The sequence below is a fragment of the Strix uralensis genome, chromosome 13 (genome assembly GCF_047716275.1).
Source record: "Strix uralensis isolate ZFMK-TIS-50842 chromosome 13, bStrUra1, whole genome shotgun sequence".
Taxonomy (NCBI): domain Eukaryota; kingdom Metazoa; phylum Chordata; class Aves; order Strigiformes; family Strigidae; genus Strix; species Strix uralensis.
Genome location: NC_133984.1, coordinates 8,887,834 through 8,910,581, shown reverse-complemented (window position 1 = coordinate 8,910,581; position 22,748 = coordinate 8,887,834). Strand labels below are relative to the sequence as shown.

The 22,748-nt window shown below is 38.5% G+C and overlaps 1 protein-coding gene across 6 annotated transcripts in view; it reads left to right on the top strand.

Moving 5' to 3' along the window:
• LOC141949155 (integrator complex subunit 6-like) overlaps window positions 1–22,748 on the top strand; it is a 41,996-nt gene that overhangs the window by 7,261 nt on the left and 11,987 nt on the right. For 4 of the 6 annotated variants that reach the window (XR_012630673.1, XR_012630672.1, XM_074882403.1 and 1 more), the window contains exons 3-9: window positions 12,119–12,268; window positions 12,947–13,036; window positions 13,353–13,536; window positions 14,374–14,502; window positions 16,518–16,681; window positions 17,771–17,923; window positions 19,521–19,653. Coding sequence is in view for 4 of the 6 variants with exons in the window: in XM_074882403.1 (XP_074738504.1) it covers window positions 12,119–12,268; window positions 12,947–13,036; window positions 13,353–13,536; window positions 14,374–14,502; window positions 16,518–16,681; window positions 17,771–17,923; window positions 19,521–19,653 (1,003 nt within the window). In the remaining 2 variants the exon portion in view is untranslated. Of the gene's footprint in view, window positions 1–12,118; window positions 12,269–12,946; window positions 13,037–13,352; window positions 13,537–14,373; window positions 14,503–16,517; window positions 16,682–17,770; window positions 17,924–19,520; window positions 19,654–19,848; window positions 19,930–22,748 lie in introns of all 6 variants that reach the window. The other 2 variants (XM_074882405.1, XM_074882404.1) reach the window with 2 other exon arrangements.

Here is a 22,748-nt window from a genome sequence, read left to right as displayed (position 1 = left end):
TTTTAAATGTGCATAAGTGTCCTAGTCTTACTTCTTTCTCCATGTCCTGAGCGACTGCTTCTTGCTGACTGCCTTTTGTTTGTCAGTTGTAGTGAACATTCTTTTGCAGGAACTGGTGTGACAAGGAGAAAGCACTATATTAAGGAATTTTGTGCATAGTAATGTGCCTTTCCTGTTTAAAAAACCAAACAAACCAGTAATAGTGATTCATTCTTCTAAAAGAAGTAGTTTGGTACATTCTGAAACTGAGGTCTCTTGTAAAAATTCAAGTTCATGCAAGAAGGTGGTGATTAAGCTTTTGAAAGGAATTGATTTTAAATGGAAGGGCAGTTCAGAAATTAACTTCTTGATAGATATGATGGACCAAACTCTGCTTGGCTGTCATTTTTATCATTAGTTTTTGAAGTTAGTTAAATACTTGAACTTGTGCTTTCATCTGCTACCTGTCTTCATGGGAGGGGAAGAGTCTGTGTTGCTAGGTTAATTCTTAATGAAAATATTTTAACTGGTTCTGTTTCTACAGGAATCTGCAAACTAAAAGCTTGCTTTTTCGTCTGAAGTGTGCTGCTGCTTCATACTATTGATGGGATGCCAGAGGCCTTGAATGGAAACTGACATCTGTTGTTCATAGCCGCTGTAGCAATTTATTTTTTCATCTTTTTATTTGGTTCTTTATTTGATCTTGGACACATTCAAAGATGTAAGCCCTTAAGACTACAGGATAAACTAGACAAAAGTAGATATGTTTGCACTAAGAGGCTTAACTCATCCTCAGTGCAAAGGTCGCTTTTACTTTAAAAATAGAAGCTTAAAATGTGGAATCAAACAGTTGAGTTGGATCCTTCCTAGTTGTATTTTTGTAGTGAGATATTCTGTAAGAAGGAAGGTGCTTTGTGAAGTTGGTGGTTCCTGCCACGTGTAATTTTTACTGGCTTGCCTCCTCCCCTTTTGTGCTGTTACTATTTGAGCTTCACACATGGAGTTTTAAAAGATTTCTTTTTTGTTGGTATTTATGGAAGAAGGCCTAGACCTTGTAACGTGGCTTTGTGGTGTAGCTAAAAATATGCATAAAATACTTCTGTCGTATCTTGAAAACAGGCATTTATTCTCTTTGAACTTTGTGGAGAAACTAATATGGTGTTAAAGGCTGATTGTCTTGCACTGTAATAGTAGAAAAAGGTAATTAAGGTTGCAGACACTTCTACAGTGTTCACCCTTGCGCATTTTTCATAACAGCTTGCCAGAAAGATCTGTGGTTTGCAGCAATGGTGGAAGAATGATGTTCTGAGCTTACTGTGAACAAGAAAAGACAGCATTGAGTTTTGTCTCCTACAGTGTTTTCATACTTCAGACAGTTGGAATCAAACGGGAAAAAGTAATTTCTGTACCATGTGACTTGTCTTCTGGAGATCAGTGCTTTTAGAGGGGAGAGCAGTGTGAGAAGACTCTGGATGCCTCCAGTCTCTAGTGATTCTCCTTTTCACCTTCTATATTTTGAATGCCGGTATCCCTGATTTTATTTAATAACGTAGGTTACAAAAAATCGATGGAGTGGTTGCTGCTGTTCTGAATTTCAAATGCAGATTATTATTTAAGTAATTCACTCCTGTAGATTTAGAGTCTTAGAATTTTTTTCTTCCTCCTTAAACTTTATTCTTACAGGGTATCACTTAATACATAACTCTTGTGCTTCTACCCGCCCAAAAAAGTATAGCAGATAGTAATTTAAAGTAGTCTTTTTTGCTTTGCATTTTTCTTGGTAATTTTAGAATAGTCAGAAAATAGTTGTGTAGTAACCACTTTCATCTGTAAGCAGCATGTTCTAGGGTTAAGGTTTTAGTAAGGTGCCAAGGAAAGCGTACATTCTTGTAATGAGACTCGATTATTGTGCAGATCAGAATCTGTGGTTGCCCATAGACTTGTATTGATCTGTATATTCACTCTGCAGAGTCTTTGAAAGACAGAGTTTCTTTTGGTGTAAGATCTGGCGTTTACAAGTATCTCTGAAACTTGAACTACTTGCTACCGGATAAGTAAGCCAGAGCCTTGTTTTCTTTTAAACAGCTTTTTTTTTTCCTTAATATTTTCTAACTAAAGGGCCAATCTCACATTTTACCTGGTTACTGTGATTCTTTGCTTGGGTTCCTGTGCAAACTCCAGGAAGAGTAGCGCTAGCTGTGTTATTCTAGACTACAAAATCAGTGCTTCAGAACTCCTTAATTTTGCTTTTTAAAGATGAAGATGATTGTTGATTTGACTGTGTTTTCAGAGATGCTTTTAAACTCTTAAAAGTGTAAAACAGTATTTAAAAAAATACCCATCTTCCCAAGATGGATGTTGTTGAATGACTAATTTGACTGAAAACAAAGATCTACAGTGTGGTTAAGCTGGTGTTGCTATGCTCTGCTTGTAAGTGAGAATAATGCATTAGTATTGGTCTTCATAGCATGTTAGTCTAGAGCGAATAACTTTTAATTAAAAAAAAAAAAAAGTTAAACTCAGCTTTGTGGGAAAATGTGCATCTGTTGAGCCAGAACAGTTGGTGCGTTTAGCTGCTGCTGGGTGTCCCGACGGTGTGCTCGCAGGCTGAGGACGTGGTGGGTGCCTGGGGCTGGAGCAGGGCCTGGCCCGCAGCGAGGCAGGCGGGACTCGCGTGGGCACAGGCTCAGGCCGCCACATCCACAGCGTGATGGAGTGAGGCAGTGAGTGCCTCCAGTTGGGGGATAGGGTGTAGGGGAGAACTTTGTAGAGTAGGGCTGATGGTTGGACTCGATGATCCCAAGGGTCTTTTCCAACCTGAATGATTCTGTAAGCAACAGAGCTGGAGCGCAGTTACTTTTGGACTGGATGATTCTAGAGAAAGGCAGTGGCTTGTCCTCCTCTAGAATAAAAAACTCTGCCCATAGCAATACTACCAGCTCCACCAATGTATATTTTGCTGTATCAGACTTGAAGGTGAAGGTGACATTATTGGCTAGCTAGGTAGTTGAGGTGTCTCAATTTGTGTTCCTTCAGCGAGTATGTGAATTTAATTGTGATCTAAAGTCTATCTCTTTCTTTTTTTTTTTTTTTCCCCAGTAGTCCTTTGGATAGCCTTTCAGACATGAATTAAGGAAATCTGTTGATTAGATGACCCCCTCTAGATTTGTTACCTTCTTGAGAATCAAAGTAAACTTGTAATACATGTACCAGTTTGGTGTGTTGCACTAGTTCTGTGACGTGCTTTTGGAAGGAGTGGGGAGGAGTGTGACAGTTTTCAAAATGAATGTGGATCATCCTGTGTTGTCTCAGCTCTGGGCCGTAAAGCTAGAGGATCATTAGTAATTCTGTTCCACTCGCTTCCTGAAAATGTGCCATGAAGAATCCCTTGTGCTGATAGCACATGCTCTGTAGCCCCTTTGCTATTGCCTTTATTCCTTGTGACCTTTCCAACCATGCTGGGAGTATGAAGGGCCCAGGAGAACAGAGCTGGGGGCTGACTGGCATTGAAAACATATTTGATAGTCTGAAAGAGCAACAGGTGCTATGGGTAAATGCAAAGTTTTGATCAAAACTTCCATGTTTCAACTGTTGCCCTCTACAGTGTTTGGTTTAGATGCACCTATAAAGGTATTTCTAAAATGACTGCTATGCTGCTGAACAGAAGAACGTAGCCTCTCATTTTGCTTACTGTATTAGAGCTGCAAATTGTATGATTACATCTATGTTCCCTGTTCATTAAGCTATTGTGTGAAATGCAGCTTGTTCTGGTTCAACTCCGTACTGAAATATCCTAGCTTGTTGAGTGTTTCTCAGAAATACTGCTTTTTTAACTGGATAATGTTCTTTTATTTAAGTAAGAATGCTTTTTGAAACGGGGTGATACCCTGATCTCTTTGGTGTTTATACTTTCCTTTCTTCATGTGTAGTTCTTTCATCCTTGTGCAGCAAAAAGTGTGGTGAGCGTAGCTGTCAAAACACATGAAATATTGTTGACCAAAAAGCTAAATCCAGAGACGGATTAAAGCAGGAGCAGCAGGTAATAAATAAAAAGGTAGTGTGGACTTCTTTTCTTGCTTGGCATTGATTATTATTGCCACTTGATTCCAAGCATAGTTTCAGCTTTGAGCATCTCTGTTTGACATTTCTAACAGGTGAAGGTACTGCTTTTCTGTAAATGCTGGCGTTAACAGAAGGCCCCACTACTCATTTCGTAACTGGAGCTTAAGAGCCTCTCTACTAGTGTTTTCCACAGATACTGTGCTTAAAGATTAATATGAGTTGATGGAGAAGCATTTCTATATCTTGTTTAATGTTGAAGTCATCTTAAAGGGACAGTGAACCACATGGTGTAGTTTGACTGAGTTTGTTTCCTAAGGTGTGTGATTTTAATTTTTTTTTTTTGAGGTATGAAGAAATACTACTTTTCTATGTAATTGACTGCCTGTCAATAGCAATTACATGTCACACTAGAATGCGGTTTTGATCTTGTTCACATTCACTAATATATGCTTTAGAAAGCAAGCTGGTCCAGTCTATTCTGTAAATGAATTAGTTTTTGATTGGTGCACCCTACAGGAGAATTCAGCTTGGAAATGTGCAATTTAAGGGGATCTCCTGTGCGCCTCAGTTCACATTGCAGACCTGTCTTGGAGTGTAAGCACTGGATTCCTTTCGGATGAAATAAAACTGAAAGATGCACCTCAGCCCCGAGTGAGTCCACAGGACTATACTACAGGACAGCTATTCTGAAGTAAAACCCCTGAAATGCAGTAGTGCGATGGTCATCTTGTTAGGAACGGCTGCCTTGTTTATGCTGCACTGCTTGCTGACCTAAAGGTAGCCAGTGCATGACACGTTCTTCCTTGCGCTAAGGCTGTTTCCAGTTTTGTAGGAAAAAGTAATCTGGGTGATGGGAGGAGAGACTCTGTGTTTGTTATCAAAGTACATAGTCCTAGAGCTGGAGAAAGGGAAGGATTGTGGTGCCTGGAAATGGATGGAGATGGAGGACAAGCAAAGTTACATCATTTTTCTACAGGTAAAAAAGTAGTGCCAAAATGTCTCAGCGATGTGGGATTAAAGGAATCATCTATTCCAGTTTCTTTTTTTTCTAAAGATGTATTAAAGCAGTGCTTTTGCCAAGAAAGGTTGGACCAGATGATCCTTGAGATCCCTTCCAGCCTGTTATTCTATGATTCAGTTTATGCTTCTCTGTTCTCTTGGAGATGTTTTACCTATATTAAACTTCTGTGACTATTTTTATTTGACTGGGACTCAAGCAAGTGTTTCTGAAAAAAATAAAGTTTTTTTAAAAGTCTGCTCTGGATTTAAAGAAGCACTTGACCACTAGGTTTCAGTTTGAGTGTCCTACAAAACCATCAGAAATAACTTGACAGGAAAAAACAATTTGCTTACTATTCACAACGCTTTAGCCTTACAATGCTAACCTGTCACTCACCAGCTCTAAGGTCAGGAGGACCAAGTGACAGGTGCTTCTGTAGACTCTTCACTGTACTTGAATGCTCTGTGGGCCTATTGAGGAAGTCGTTTAAACCTGTGAACTTACTATCCATTAAAATACTCCTCAAATGAGAACTGAAAATGTGGTTTTTTTGTTAGGCTGGTCTCATAGTAAGCAGCAGTGTATACCTGCTTGAGCGACCAGGACTTGTTTCTCTTGTGCCTACAGTAGGGTCATATCTAAGTTTTACCCTGAAACTCTGGTTCCTCTGCTGCTGTGCAAAACCGGATTTCTATGTAGAAAGCTAAAGATAGGCTCCCCTGGCTTGCTAACCAAGACATACTTGTCTTTTCATCCATCCTTGCCCTAGAATCTTACTTTGTTGCAGCAAAGAATAGGGGTAGCAGCTGTCTGTTTCAACCCCCTGTCTAAGGCAAGGGGAGACTGGAAGAGTGGGGAATAAAACTAGTAATATAAATGATTTACTGTGTGCTGGAGAGCCTAACACAGCAACAGCAATTGCACACAGCTGGCTTGGTCCCATCAAACCTTCCTCCTCTTCCCACAAGCTTTGCATCAGATCAGTAAGATCTGCTGATGTACATCCACCAGCACTCACTAGTCCTCCAAATCCAGGACAGTACAGCTTGGACCCAGGCTGGCTCATTGTGTTGAGCACTACCCCTATGATAAGCTGATTTCAGGCCTGTGTGCCAGTATCATTCTGTGCTGGAGGTATGCTAATCTCATATCTCAGAGGTGGGTGTTGTGATGCTGTCCTGTGCCAAGAACAAAAAAGAATTGATCTTGTGAGTTTCTTTACTAAGGGCTGTTTGATACTGTGCAGTGACAGGACTGGTGTGTTGCATAAAAGTAACTAGAGAGCACAGGTACTGAAATGAGAGAAGAGTTATTCTGTGGCCAAGGTATAGATAGAGCCCAAGAGCTCTGTTGCCTCAAAAATGGCATTCATAAGTATTTGGAGGGGAGTCAATGTCTGTCTTTTTGAGCTATTCTTTCTGCCCCGTTTGCACAGTGCAGACAAACATCTGTGAGGATGAAATTAGTAGGTGATGTAGGTTGCATGATGTTGACTTATTTTAAGAATTTTAAATGTTAAACTGTACACAATGTTTATAGCATATTTCTTTATAGCATAATATCTTTCATCGTTTTTGTGCTATTTCTAAGTAGTAAATCTCTGAACATCAAATAAAAACCATGGGGGGTAGTGTGGGCATTGATTGTTTTGTAGCAACAAGCAGCGTAACCCTGTCTGTGGGGAAGGAAGACACATGGTACCAAGGATGTCTCCTCCTCTCCCCCTTTGCTAAGTTTTATTCCCTGCTGCCGAACGCGCTGAGCAATGCTGGGGTTGAGTTCAGATCACAAAGAGGTGAAGATATTTTGGCATTTGAGAAACAGCCTCTGGCACTGAATAGGGTCCAAAAGAATGCTTCAGTTCCCAGGAAAAGAAATATCTGCTTGATTCTCACACAGACATGAACAGGTTTGAGTGGTGGCCATGTGTACAGTTACCGGTGAACAGAAAGGTAACTTAAAAAGTAACCATTCTGATGATTTGGAAGACAAGATGCTCTGCTGGTTTCACTGTCTTCACACACTACTTGGAAATTCCATAGCAGGAGTGGTTTTAGATTTCAACAGCTGGATTTTTTTTCTTCCCTTATTTTTTCCAAATGGATGTCACTGACAACCTAGCATGCCACAGGCACGTTATCCTGAACGAGTCTTAGTTTTCCCCAGATGGGTGCATTTAATAATAGCTTCAATTATTGAGAAACTTAAATACTTTAAACAATTTGTAATACCTAAATTCTAATTCTTCTTTCTAGGGAAACATTAGCAGAACTTTAAAAGTCTGTATGTTTAAATAAATACTGAGTACTTACTGTAACACAGGCTGTTGTGATTGGCATGCTAGACTGCAAATTGTCTTCTTACTTGGAAAATTATCTTTAGTAATGTTACAATTTTTGAATTGGATCTGAAAGCAATCCAGTGAACAATAAACTCTACGGTTCTGTCTTTTGGCATTGCCTGTAGAAGCACTAAAGATGAAGACTTGCAGCCTCAGGAGCACCAGCTCCCTCGATTTCACGGAGCTGTTAAAATCCGGAGAGACTGCTTTGGACCTGGTGTTCTTGTGCTCTAATGCCCAACCTCAGTCTGCCCCTGTAAGCTGACCAAACTGTGCTAAGAAATAGTTGTAAACAAATGTGGTGCCCAAAAACGTTGTATTTTTTGGAAAAAAAATAATCAAACAACAAACTGACAACCAACCAAACAAAAAAAACTACAATAAAACCAGTAAATGATAGTTAAGTCAGTGTAGCTGAGATTACAACACGTATGCTTTACTTGTACTTCGATATTACCATAGAATCATAGAATGCTCTGGGCTGGAAGGGACCTTAAAGACACCTAGTTCTAGCCCCCCTGCTCTCTTTCGTGTGATAAAGGTAGCGTGGGTGCTTTGTTTTATTTTTTTCCACTAAAGTATTTTATAAGATTCTCTTTCCTGCCTCTTGCAACTGAAGTCTGCTTCTCTTGTTTTTCCTAAGTCTTGAAGGTCTTTTTAAGCTACTGATTCTGAATGAGATGTTCTTTTGCTGCTCAACTCTCTTCCTTTTGATGTTCAGTTACTCCTGGTTCTGGTTGGTGTAAATAAGACCCTCTCTTCTTCGCTATAGATTTTTCACGTTGGTGTTTGTTTGAATTCTAGGTAATCTGGGTCTATCTATTGCCAAAATAAGCTATTTTGACCTTACCTGCCTCTTGAAGCAGCTGAAATGCTTCTATAGCTGTATGATGAAAGAGAGCAGGGCATGGATTTGTCTGAAAACTAAGTCACCAGAAAAAAATGTTTTTTTTAAGTACGTTATTTTTTCAGTATGATTTGCTTGCAAAGGCGGAAGCCAGGAGCTGGAAGGTGGTATGCTGCTTCCAAATCTCAGGGTTTTGTAGGATGGTATCCAAAGCCTGCAGTTGTCAACACAGAAGGCTAAATGACACTGCATTTTTGCCCGTTCTTGGCACAAACAAACAGGATGAGATTTTTTGCTTATAGTGTTTGGTTTTTTCCCAGCTATCTTTTAAAGTCTTTTGGTATGTGTATACAGGCTAAAATTATTTGTTCGTATAAATTGTCAAAGGAGAAGCTAGTAACAGTGGCAAGACAAAGACTGCTCAGATTGCTATTAATAAATTCTGGGCATAAAAGTGACTAAGTAGGAATGTAATATTGAAGATGATGAGAAATTACGCTGTTAGAGTTGGTTCATAAACAACTAAAATAATTAATGTTTAGTTCTGACTTCATAATTACTGACCTGTAGAGTACATGTAGTTTTTGTAGAATATGTTTGTGTATGGTCCTCTAAGGTTGTGAGGTTTTGGTTGGTTTTTTTGGTTGGTGGAGGTTTTTTTGGTGATTAATGTTTCTGCTGGCAAATGGAAGTAGTGCTGTATAAAAACAAGTGTTTTTTTCTAAGCAGCATTAGTGTCAGTATTTTGAATTTAGGAAGGATTATTATTTAATCACTTTAAAGTGCTTTGTTGAACTCATTATGCGTATGCTCTGTATTACGTACTTGACTATTTTGCTTTAAGAATGATCCTATCGTATATATGGAGAGGAGAATACAAAGAGATCTTCGGGGCTTTAGTTTCTGTCCCTGAAATACTTGTTTAATTATATACATTAGCTAGAGTCTTTCTGGAAAAAAACATTTTACAGAAGTAGACCTTCTTGTCATTAATTTTGGTGATTTTGATTCAAAAAGCTTGTTTGAGGATAAGCTAGTGAATGTAGCACACTAATCAGACCTTTGTTTAAAACTCTGGATATGTAATTAGGAAATCTTACATTTGCTGCCCTTGTTTACTTAATTAGAAATTCTTCAGTATTACTCTGTTTGCTTAAAAGGTACAACTCTCCTCAGCTTTATCTTTAAAGATCCTGTGAGAGGCTGTAAGATGAAAAAATAATTTTCTTTGAAGGCAAACCAGTGGTGATCAGCTGCTCCTTGCACCTTCAGTTTACTTGGTTATGCATGGGGAAAATGGCAGCTTATTTTGCAGGCAGTTGACCACACTGCAGCTAGATCAAACACAGTAGGAGCTGGAAGCCAAGCAAATGTTTTCAGAAAAGGAAAATGCCCAGTTCTCCAAATATCAGTGAAGATAGTTACTGTTTATTCTACAAAGAAATACTCCTAAATTCATTAGAGTTCAAATGAGGAGTTGCAGGCTAGGAATAGTGTTTCCTTTGTAAATATTTTATTCCCCCCACGTGCTTTTGCAACAAAGTAACTCAAACAGCATTCTTTGCTGGAAAACGTTTTTTGAACTACAGCCTGGCTATTCCCAAGAAGCTGGACTAACCTGATAGGTGTTTTTACCAGACAAAATGAAGCAGTTTCACCTACATCGAAGGGTTTGTAGAATTCATACATTTTGGTAGTTGTTCATGTTTGCTTTAAATTATTTTAAGGCAAGCTTTTTTAGGATAACACAAATCATCTTGTTGGGATTTGGTGTTCTTTTACCCTGAAAAAAAATCATTAATTAAGTCACTTTTAGTCCGAAACAATGACCCTGTGTTTGTACTTTGTTCTTGCCTTGGGCTGAGAGCACCTGTAGGAAGAGCTCAGCTGATGAGATGCTGTATTTTTTTAAGCTGCGGTTGAGGAGGTGTTGATGGTGTTCTACTGAGAATTACCTGGTTGATCGAACTACACTGTTCCTTTGAGCTTCAAGTGCAGTTTGATGATAAAGCTGGGCCAGTCCTGCTGAAAGTCTGTTATTTCTTTGCCCTCTTGCAGAGTTTTTTTCTCTGTCTCCCTTGCACTAATCTAAAGCTTGAAGAACTGGTTCAGGGAGCTAAACTTGACCAAAAACTGTTTTTGTTGAAGCTCCTTATGATAATTCCTCATTCTGAGAAGCAGCCCTCTCCTAGGTTAGGCCTGAGAACTTAGCAGAGATATTGATCATCTCATGTCCTTCCTCTCTATTCCGTTCTTGTATTTGTCTAGGGCTCTAAATTACTTCCCTGACCTATGACTATCTGTGCAGCCCACAGTGTGTACTGAAGGTTGATAGTGGGATGTAGCTGTTTAAAAAGTACAGGAAGATCCAGTCCTGTTCTTGTAGAGCATGGTGTAGTCAGCAGGTGATGGCTGCTGAACCCAGTGCACTGGGTAGGAGAGAACCTGCTTCGCCTGGAGGATGTGTTGCTCAGAGGTTGTCCCGGCAAAAGTCAGTGTCTGAAATGGTTCTCTCCATGTCTGCGTAACTAGGGTTCCTTGTGGAGCATGGGATGACAGCGAGCCTGGTTGAATAACTGCTTGCTTACTGCAGCAATGGTTTGGAGAGTACGATGCGATAGCAGGGCTGATAATGTGTGTGAATATCTGGGATTTTCAAGCTTTGCTTGTTTTAGTTGAAGCAGCTTAAATCCTGTACCAATTCCCTGTGAGCTAGTGGTTTCTAAAATAGCTTCCTGACTCTGCAGCATCCCACTTTTTAAGAGAAGGGTATGTGAATCACAACTGATGCTGATGTGTGTTAGCCCTGCTTACCATAGGATCCAGAGTGCTTGGTAGGACAGACCCATCCACCTTCATCCCATTTTGCTGTTCCTTTGAATGGTCTGCAGGCTTTGTCGGCAGTAACTTAACTTTTTTCAAGAATTTTTTCAAAATTTCAAGCTGTGATACTGAGGCACTCTAAACAGTGATTTAGTTCTGTTACATGGGGTGTTTGCAACTACGCCGTAGAAGAAAATTTTATGTTGGGAAGTAAGGACAGAAGAGTGTAATTAGAGGGCTGGCACTTGAAATACCAAAGTAGGAGAAAATTTGTAATGTACAAGTGATGGAGGGTGCTTGATAGTACATTAAAAGGCATGAACTGACCCTGGGGTGGGAGGAAGTACAAGAAAAATGGAAAAGTTGAGCAAGAGTAATGTAATATTAAAAATAGCTGATTATGATTTTTTTTAAAAAAATATTCCTTCTACTAAATTGATCTGCTTGCATGCTTCCTACTTGGGGAAATTGTGGGAAGGGGAGGATGTCACTAGGGAGCACTGTTACTATTACTTCTTAATCTCTCTTCTTTTTAACTGTTGCTGTTAGATTTTTTTTTTTTAAACTCCTGCATTAGTACATGTTGCAAATGCACCCTTTCTTTCCTTCCAGCCTTGATTTATGGAGGAAAGATAATGGGTATATGTCAGAAGAAGCAGCAACATTATGCTGGTTTTCTCTTAGTTTTTATCATTGCTATTACTTTGGCAGCTCCATTTCTGACTTCCGAATTTGACAGTTTCTTCTAATACAATATTCACATGCTAAATCCAAATACTTCTATTAATTGCATCATTTCTACAGCAGTTTTTATGGTAAGAGACGGGTATTTGCAAGTTTTTTTCAGATGTTTGACAGATGCTTGAGTCTCCCATTGTAGACTTAACTGTATGTTTCATATCAAGTTGTGCATACATGGATTAGGTGTGTGTAGCATGTAAATGATGCAGTGTATCCATTAATTGGGAATATAATCTAATTTTTGGTGGGAAGGGAGATAATAACTGGCAGTTGATTGCAGTTTGTTGCTAGAATAACTAATAAGCTTTTTTGTTTTGTGTAATAGGCTGGATGGAAGGAAAACCATGCAACATTTATGAATGAACTGAAAAATCTCCAGGCTTCAGGACTAACAACCCTTGGTCAGGCACTCAGGTCATCATTTGACTTGTTAAATCTCAATAGATTAGTGTCTGGAATAGACAACTATGGACAGGTAACAAATCTGTTTATAGTCGGTTTTATTTTGGGGGATTTTGGTGGTCCAAGTTTGTTTTTGCATTTTACTTTTTTTTTAAAATGTTGGATAGCTGTGTGTTAAAACTTAAGCTGTGAACTTTTTTTTCTTTCTTTTTATGTCTGCTGAACATACCCTGGGATGTACTAACACTTTTTTCGTTATTGAACTACAAAGGAAGCAGCAGTATAAGTGACCCCAAGTGTAGATAGGAAATTGCTGTATGGGAGTATGTGCAATGGATGGTGGCAGATCTGTTTTGCAGTTTTATATTATCTATAGTTCATGTCCTGACTTTCCATCTCTCACATTTGAAGGGTCGAGTTAAAAGTGCTCTGTTTTTTTGCTGCACTGTCATAATGAAATTCTAGTTTTTCTATTATTTCCAATGTATATACTGCTTTTGTGGGCTAGAGGGGTTTCATACTAACTGGAGGAAGAAGACTAGTAATTCTAAAAATGTCTTTAGCGGGTGTTTGTGAGTGCACAGAGTAGCACATCTTGCGTAGTTCTGTATGACTCCGCACCTATTGAAAGAAAATTACAGGATTATTTTGAAAGATTGGTTATCTTACTATTTATTTTATAATGACAAAAATACAAGCCTGTAACTGAGTGTTAAGGTTACTCTCAGCATTCCTGTGCTTTTGTCTCTAGGGAAGGAATCCGTTCTTTTTGGAGCCATCTATTTTGATTACCATCACAGATGGAAACAAACTGACAAATACGGCTGGAGTTCAAGAGGAGGTAAACTTGGGTTAAATTCTTTCAAGTTATGATCTTGCAAGTTGGTGCTATGCTGAGATGAATATTAATTGTTTTTTCTGCTAATAGTACTTCTGCTTCATCAACCTGTTTCATAGAGAACAAAAACTAGCTATGCTGTCGTTGCCTGACCCCTAAATTCACAGCCCCGTAGTGGGTTTTCAGAATATAACTTTGGATAAATTAGTGGATAGGGGAGAAATGAGGTCCTTTATTGAGTAATGAATCAATTTGGATATTTACGTTTTTAGATGGTTTGTCACATACTTGAAAATATTCTTAAATCTCTTTTTACCAGCTTCATCTTCCTTTGAATTCTCCTTTGCCTGGAAGTGAACTAACCAAAGAACCATTTCGTTGGGATCAAAGGCTGTTTGCTCTAGTGCTGCGTTTGCCAGGAGCTGCATCTGCTGAACCAGAGCAGCTTGGGAGTGTGCCTACTGATGAATCTGCTATCACACAGATGTGTGAAGTTACAGGAGGTAACTGGATGTTACTTTGTTTTGGTTTGAATTTGGCATTTGCCTTAAAATATTTCTTTTCCTTTGATTCAACTTCACCTCTTGCTGTATTCTCCATCTGCATTACTTGGTGTCTGTGTGAATCTGTGGTGCTTTTTGAGGTTGGTTTCCAGTAGCACAGGAGAACTTTTAAGACAAAACAGTATCCCTATTTCAGATCTTTTAGATGTGAAAGCATTTTCTTAATGCACCAGTAGGAGGGACTGGAAAATTTCTTATTGTCCTTCCAGAGGTTGGCTTTGCTCAGTCATGAGATTTTTTTTTTATTTAAATGTTGAATTGAGTGGGACAGGTATTATGGAGATGTGAATTGTGCTGCAAGACTAATAAGCTAAATTTAATCTTAAAATAATTAATTCTGCAGCCTGTTCCTTGAGATGCTGATCAGAATTTTTTTAATTGATGCTTGAAAAAATGTTGCGTGGGAGGGGGAAGTTCAGGTGTGTATAAGAGTTGGTAAGATTTGGGTAGACAAAAGCAGGTTGCACAGACTTGGTGAAATCAGGCATTCTTAAAGGCCTTTATAAACTTGGCCTCTGACCAGCTTGATTTAGCTTTAATGGCCTCTTTTACTAATGAATAAAAGCTCAGCAGGTTGTTTAGTTTTTTTTCCCCATGGTTGTATTGCATTTGAAAAGTATTTTGCCTTTTACATAATTTTGTGCAAAGTTTTTTGCTATTACTTGGATAAAACTGAAAGCCTTGGCAGTGTGACTTATGTAATAAAACATCTTCCTTAATTAAGATTACTCAAAACTTGCTTTCATATTTTCTGTGTGTAATTTATCTCTTGCGTAGGTCGTTCTTACTGCGTTCGGACACAAAGAATGTTGAATCAGTGTTTAGAATCTCTAGTTCAAAAAGTCCAAAGTGGAGTTGTTATTAACTTTGAAAAGTCAGGACCAGATCCAGCTCCTATTGGAGAAGGTATAGTAACTATTATTTTTTTTCCCCCCTCATGTTCAAGAAGAAACATTTAGTATGCATGCAAATGTCCTCAGGTGTCTTTGGTGTCCTTCCTACCAGCTTTTTACTGTAGTGTACAGGATTCATCGGATGCCTAATACATTCTAAAAAAGTGATTAAGCTATAAAGCTTATATGCTTCAGTGATAGAGCTCTGGTATCTCTTCAAGTACTTCAAATCATAATGGATGTGCTGTTCATAGCTTTTGAGTAGTTTAGTGTTATTTATGTTTAGTCTTGTCTTTGTTATATTTTTACAAGTGTTATTTGATCCTTGGTAAGGTGCAGTGTTTTGCACATATATGTATGGATGATCTACCTGCTTGCTAGCTCTCCTGTCACTCTCTTCTTACCTCTTTTCTGGGGCTGAGGAAAGTGAATATTTGCAGGAAGTAGTAAAGCTTGAGGTACAGTGTTGTCAAAACTTGGTTTTAAAATAATTAAATCAGGACTAGTGTATTTAAACACTTAAACATCTCTAAAGTAATTTCAATGCTTAATTTTCTGTATGTTTTCATTCTGCTGACTGATCACAGTAAGTTTCAGTTGAATGTTCTTAGCTGCAAGTGGAAAAACTTTGCAAAGAACAAGGAGTTATTTTGCTAGCCGTAAGTAAAATGCATAACAGGGAAGAGAAAAATGCGCTCTTAATGTGGAACAGTTTTTCAGATTTGCAGAAATTCATGGCTGAAAGGAAGGAGAGAGAGCTGACCAGTTCATATTTAGGAAATGAGGATGTTCCTGGAATGTCAGAAACATAATAACTTTTAGGATCCCCTGAGCATCCTAGCATAGCCAGCTTTATTCCTGCTTTCATTTTTGAATCACCTTTTTCTTGCTATATATATATTTTTTTCTCCTTTTGCTTATTTAAATGTCATTTTAGTGGAAGGCTTTTCTATAATGCTGTGCAGGACAGCAATTCTTGTGTCTCTGTTGGCCGAAATGCTCTCCTGTGTGGCAAAACGGCTGGTGAAATTGTTTGGGTTTTTATTTATTTTATTTTTGTCACATTTAAATGCACTGTGGATATGAATGTATAAAAATACTGAGACTTCCCATCTTTATGGGAATTGAGAAAGTCCTAAACTAGAGAGAAATATGATGGGATATACCAAAGCTATAAAAATCGTTGTGTATATAATGCAGAGAAACCAAAGGGACGTGTAACTGAAAGGTGTTTTCCATAGTATTATTGGCCAGCTATGTAAAGCAAGGAAAATTAGTAATGTAAAATCTTTTTAACTTTAAGAAGATTCTTTAAATGGGTGATCTCTGCTGTGTTGTTTGCTTTAAAGAGCAATCTTTGAAAACTAATGGTGAGATTCTATACTGCTACAAAATTCTTTGTCCTCCATGTGGAGGGGAGTCTGGGCTGGTACACTGCAGTGGACTGCCAGAGAGCACTGGTCTTTCCAGCAGACAGTGGGTTTTAAGTGATCTGTGAATTGTTACTAATTAAAAATGTGACAAAAGCTGCTCCTGCAAGATACATCTGACTTCTCCATGAAACTTTTCTCCACTTTCAGTTTCCACTAATGGCAGCATCCGTCAGTGAGCTTTGCATCCCATGTGCAAAGACTGTAAATGCACATTATCAGCCTTTACAGGTGCAGCAGAACTAAACCCGATAGGCTTGCTGTTGCCTATCAGATCTATGTCAAAGTACTAAGCTTAAGCAAATAGCATTTTCCATAATAAGTGAGTATGCCTTGCTGCACTAATTATCTAATGGCTATGCCACAGGAGCAGAAGGGTAGATGTGGGAAATGTTATCATTGTTTCTCAGATGATGCTGTTCTACATTTTGATGTATAGTTTTTTTCAACCACTGATGTAAAGATCTGTATGTCTTTGAAGCAGTTTTAATGAAACACCTTATTGGTTGCTAATACAGAAGTTTTGCTAGGAGACAAATGCATGCATGTAGCTTTTTATTTTCTTTTTTGTTGTTATTTTGCTTTGTTTAAATTTTAGATGGACTTGTTGATTCATCCAGGCCCATCAATTCATTTGCTTCTCAACCGTGGCATAGTTGTCATAAACTCATTTATGTACGGCCTAACCCTAAAACGGGTGTTCCTGTTGGGCATTGGCCAATCCCAGAATCTTTTTGGCCTGATCAGAATTCACCAACACTGGTAAGTAAAATAAGAACTAAAAAAAGGATTCTACACCTAATTAAACAGACTGAAGATGAATACTACAGTAGTTTACTTGCTGTGTTTACTAATATGATCTGACTTTGCTTTAAAAGGGTAGTTAAAACTGTTTTAAACACAGAATGGCATGATCTACTGTACATACTGTATGCTATCATGTTTTAGGCATCTGGAAGGTTTACTTCCATGTATATGGTTAGTTAATTTGGTAAATAGTTTTTAAAAGATTATAAAATTTAACTATAAATTACTTCACATACCACAGATCATAGTGAGCCTATTAAATTTTAATCAAACCTTTATAAAATGCATTTATATGGAAAAAGGAGCATTTGTTTTTGATAGAAGATCAACTATGTGTTCTCGGCTTAGTATTACTTCATGTATGGACTCTTCTTTCACTAGCAGGAAGAATAAAAGTTGAAACAGAAGAGCTACCCTATTCAGAAAATGAGGAGAAAACAGCATTCATTTCTCCTTTTCTTACTGAAATGACCATACATTTGGCATGACTTACTAGCCTTCTAAACATCTCTCTTTTGTTAGACATGTTCTGTTTCTGTACTTTGCAAGCGCTCAAGGTACTGTCTGTCTGTTTTCCCCCTCCTCCCCACCCCTCAATTCAAGAGAAAAAAAAAAAATCACTCGCAGGGAATATCTTGAGATATACTTTGTGAAGTCAGTGCAGTTTCACATCTGTAATTCTTTGAACATCAAGCTGGGAAGCAGAGTTGAAGTATTCTTTAAACCTGTCTGTGTTGTTATACGTTGATTGACATGGAGACTTTTAAATATCAAGATAAATAGTTGAATATTAACCATGGTTTTCTCTTAGTGGGAAGAATGTGTCTATCAGTGTGTGGCTTTTATTTTTGTTAAGTTAGAGAAATATTTAGTTAATCGATATTGTGGGAGCTTGTATCTTTTCTCCTTTTAAAGGAAATTGTGGAAACTGAGAGTTGAAGCCTTGTAGGATGGTAAAATATCTGCTTATGAATCTTTTTAAGAGAATTAATTTGTTTACCATTAATACCAGACCATTGATATGTTTTTCCCCCTTTGTTTTAGCCTCCACGCACAGCTCACCCTGTTGTGAGGTTCTCCTGTGTTGATTGCGAGCCAATGGTAATCGACAAGCTTCCTTTTGACAAGTATGAGCTTGAGCCTTCGCCCTTAACACAGTACATCTTGGAACGAAAGTCTCCCCATACCTGCTGGCAGGTATTTGCCCTTTATGTGATTCTAGAAATGTGATGGGTATCCTAAAGGTGCTTCAGTCTTCGTAAGCCTGGAGAATTGGGGTCTGGTTGTAGACTCTGCAGTTGATGAGAAGAAACGTGTCAAGGTTTCAGTTACCTCCTTTCTAATACAATTATCAGGAGTCAGAATCGAGTGTTCCCTCTACAGGCTTTGTAATCTCATTTAGTTCTGTTTTTAGGTCCATCTCATTCTGTTAAGAAATGTGTCCTGCAGGTTCCATTTTTGGCTAAATTGAAATTCTCTGTAGGCTTCCATTTGCTTACAGGGAAAACGTAGCACTAGTTTCCATCATGTTACCTAATCAGCAGCTGCAAATAATTTCCACTAGATGGTTGAAACTGCTAATGGGAATTGAATGAGAGCTGTTGATCTTGTTGACTAGATTGGCCTTGAAGAGGTCAAAGTTCTGTTGCTGAAATCCTTTGTTACATGTTGCTTTTGTGATTTTTTTTTTTTTTGAATAAGTGACTTGTTTCTGCATCCTCTATAAAATAAGGCTTGTAATTCCCTTTTCAGTGGTGTTCTTGTAAAGAATAGCTTAGTATGTACACCGGAAGTTTGCTTAGTATGATACTTTAGCTGGAAAGATGGGTTTGGAGGTGTCTTTCATGTTTCTGTTTCCCTAATAAAAATTAAAACTTAATTGAAAATATAGCATGCCTATTCAGAAGAAAAATTGAAGTTACTTTTAATAATCTCATTTCAAAAATGTTCTTTAAACATTCATAGTTACATTATTTGCCTAAGTTATTAAAATTAAAGTTATTAAAATTACTCTGCTGGTTTTCAAAAATGGCTTTTCTTCTCGCAGCTACATATCTTACAAACTAGAGAAATAAGCTCATTGTCATAGAAACCACGTAACAAGCCCTGAAAAAATAGAGGAGAAACACTTCCTTTTACTGCAAGGTTTACTTCTTTTTAGGAAAACTATTTTTGGTTAGTTGTGGGTTATTTTGACTGTCTCCGTAGGAATATGTACCATCTTTATCCTGTTGAAATACTTGTTTGCATGTATTGCTTTTCAAGGTTAATACCCCCATATATATATACACACACACTTAAAATAAAAGTCAATGTTAAGAATGCTAGTGCTTGGCTATGACTTTTTGAATATTTGTTTTGTTTAATTTCTATGATTAAAATGCTTTAAATTTCTTTTATCAGTGTTATAAACTTTAGTCATGCTATTTTATGAGTCAGAGGACTAGTTTCAAATAGATTATTTTTTAACATACCTTCAACACATGTCCCCTAACCTATTCTAAATAATTTCAAAAACTTTCCAGAGCATCACTTCAGAGTAGTTTCACTAAAGCGCTAAAGGTTATAATGTGAAGAGCATTTCCACACTGACTGGGGGTACGCTAAATGTTGCATGTTGGTTTTGTAACTGCAGAATCTTAAGTGCATGATAGGTGCAACCTCAAACTTGGCTGTTCTTGATAATTTGCTGTCTTAATGCAATTGGATTCAGATTGATTTTAATTTTTAAATGCCCCATGCTTAATACTCTTCCTGTTCTTCTAATACCATGATGTCTCTTATTCTTTATCAGGTATTTGTGAGTAGCAGTGGAAAATACAGCGAACTTGGCCATCCGTTCGGGTATTTAAAAGCAAGCACTACTTTAACCTGTGTAAACCTCTTTGTGATGCCTTACAACTATCCTGTTTTACTTCCATTGTTAGGTAGGTAATAAATTTACATTGGACTGCCAGTGCAGCTACTTCAGAATAAAAGCAAAACAATAATGGTTGGTGTTCTGCCTTAGTTTGAGACGTTATAAAATAATGGAGATCAGAGAGTAGAGAATGTTGCAAACTCTTGAACATAATTTGGGAGGAGAGGATTTTCATACCCCCTCTCCCTTTTTTTCTCTCCAGCAGAGGAGGAGAGCTACCTGCTTCCAGTGCATGTTTGATGCTGTTCACCTCCTAGACACGTAGCCTCTTCCTTAACCTGGAGTAAGCTTCAACCTCCATTCTTTTCCCTCATTTAGGGTGTGGTGTATCCAGGTTTTGCAGTTGCTCTTGTAGCAGCTAATTTTTTACAGGAAGATCAGATGCAGTATTTGTCGTGGGTGTTGGGAAGAGGGAATTCCCTGACGCAGTTTAGAGCAGTAAGAAGGAATTGAGCAGTGAAACAGTCTACATTTCTTCCCTGCCCAAAGGACCAGTGTTTTTTTTCACTCCCACAATGAAATTACTTTCTACAGGAAAGACGGCATGAAAAGGTGCTGTGTGAATAACTGCCATAATAATTGTGTCTATTGGGGTTCTGGCATAAAGGTAATGGCAGAGAGAAGAGTTTCCTGGGTGCTGCTAACCCTTTTAGTTGCAGATGCTGTAAGACTTTTTTGTTCTTTTTGTGGATGTGTTTAGTGATACAGAATAACAGTGGATCAAGAAAAAAATAACACTGACTCTTACTGTCTTACACAGGATTTTTTCCGTTCATTTCTAGAAAAAAAACAACACAGTTCAGGAGTTCTTTTTCATAATCCTGGTCATAACCAAAACAGAAAATTGCTTGCTGATAATTTGAATGTGTCTTCTGTAGTCATTCATGTAGCCTAATAATTGTCCCAAAGTGTGCAAGTAGGATACTTCTAGGCTAAATTAGAGTTTCTGTGAGTTTGTGGCTACTGAATTACTGTAGCAGATGCAGTAGCTGAAAGGCCATCACTGGGTACTAAAAGAATCTCCCTATTCGTTCTGATGTTGACATTTGCAGTTCTGCTGTGTCTTCCCTGGCAGCTCTTTTCTTCCCCCTGCCTTTTTTGCAGGGGTGTAAAGCTCTTCCTACTCCTTGGAGAAAGGCGTTTGTCAGTATATGTAGTGCTAGTCTGTAGTTTACTCACTTGGTATCCCACATCTTAAATTTCTGAAGGCTGTTTAAAGGAAAATGCAGAGCTTCTGTGTTGCCTGAGTTGTAAAGTGGATGTTTTCTTTAGAATGCAAATACTGTGCATTCCGTAAACACAAACACATACATGAAGTCTTACATTCAGATCTCATTCCAGGACTTTGTTTATCCTTGGTCTAAGGCATGGAGGAATTAAGTTCTGTGGAATATACATAAAACGTGAAAGCAGATCTGGCCCCTTTTCTACTTAGCAGTACAGAAGATGGCTAAGATGATTAGCAGCATACCTGTTAAATTATTTGTAGATGTTTTAAAAAATACTGACTCTGTGTTTGTCTCTAGGTAGGTAGGGGTCATTTCTGTTTTCAAACACTCCCCCTGTGTCTGTCTTAATACATATCAATAGTGGACACTGATGGCTCAGCAGAGGACTGATTTGAGTGTGTAAAATCAATCTTCCATTACTCTAACCTGGATTAAAAAGGATGTGAGAATTTCCAAGCCCAGGAGAGGTCTGTTCTATTCAGCCACTACCACCCATATTGCTGCATCAGTGCGGTTCTAGTGGCTACTGCCCTACTGGTAGAATATTGTGTTGGAGGACTAGGACTTATCTTGGGATAGTACCATGGATAATCTCTCTCTGTGCCTTCTAGTGACTCTTTCAGATAAAGTCAAAACCACTTTACAACTTTGTACTGTCTTGTCAAGAGGCTTATGTGTGTTCAGTCTTATAAACAGATAGCAAGATGCTTAAGAATTTTTTTCCTTGCATGGTTGTTTTCCTCCTGACTTCTTGAGCAAGGGAAGTTGGAGTTCTGTTTTTGGAAAATAATGTAAGAAACAGCCCTAAAAGACAGGTAGGGTAGGTATGCATGAGGAAGCTTGCAGATGATACTTGAGCAAACGGATAGTGAAAAAAGATGAAAAAAGATTAAACTTGAGCAAAAAAGTTGTAGCGGTCTGTGACTGAAGGAGGTAAATTGTACCACATCCTATAGATTTGGTGATTTTATAGCTTGGTTTCTGCAAGAGTGGATTTGCAAGCCTCTCCTAGCTTGTAACTTAATGGGTCTGCTTTTATAATCTGAAACTTTGTAAGGAAAGGAGCCGATTAATGAGACTTCATGAAATAGTGAAGCCTCACAGTTCAGGCATTAACCTGACCCATGCCTCCTGTGGTAAATTGGTTGTCTAACAAAAATTCTGGTTTCCAGTTCTTTCACATAGGTAAGAGAGACCATGTGGGATGTGTTGTGGCAGCCGAGCAGCAACTTTTTGCTCTCATAGGAAAGGCTAGAGAGGCCTTATGACTAGCTTGGGGTGGTGGTTTGCTCTGAGAACTGAGGAGGTGGGGTGCAGTTCTCTTCCCCGTGTGCCGCCCCCCCCCTTCAGTGTGAGGCAGACTTCTGAAGACAGAACTTTTCACAGAGAGATGCTGACATACTTTGCTGCTGGGTATGTTTGGCCCGCAGATTATAGAAATTTCCCCTTGAAGGACTGTTGCCTTTAACTGATACCAGCAAAGCTACTTCAGATATTACTCTGTTTAAAAACAATTGTACGGTAGGCTCATTAAGTAGAAGTCAAACGAGGGGTTAGAGTTTAGCAAAGATGAGGTGAGATTCTGAATGCTTCTGCCTTGCCTAAGGTGTTTCCTTGGCTGATCTTGGCTGCATTAGTGGGAGGGCAGGCACTGCTGGGCAACAGGAGTGATTATTCATTGGGAGTGTCAGCAGAAGCAGTAGTGAAACAGCCATGATGAAAATACCATGAGAAGGTGGATAATACCCTTTCTCTGTGGGCCTAAATGTGGAGAAGGATGAGCATTTAGAAAATGTCTGCCTGCGAAGGACTGCAACATGGACAGTTTCCTTTGCTTTTACAGGCTCATTGAGAGAACCTGCAAGTAATGATT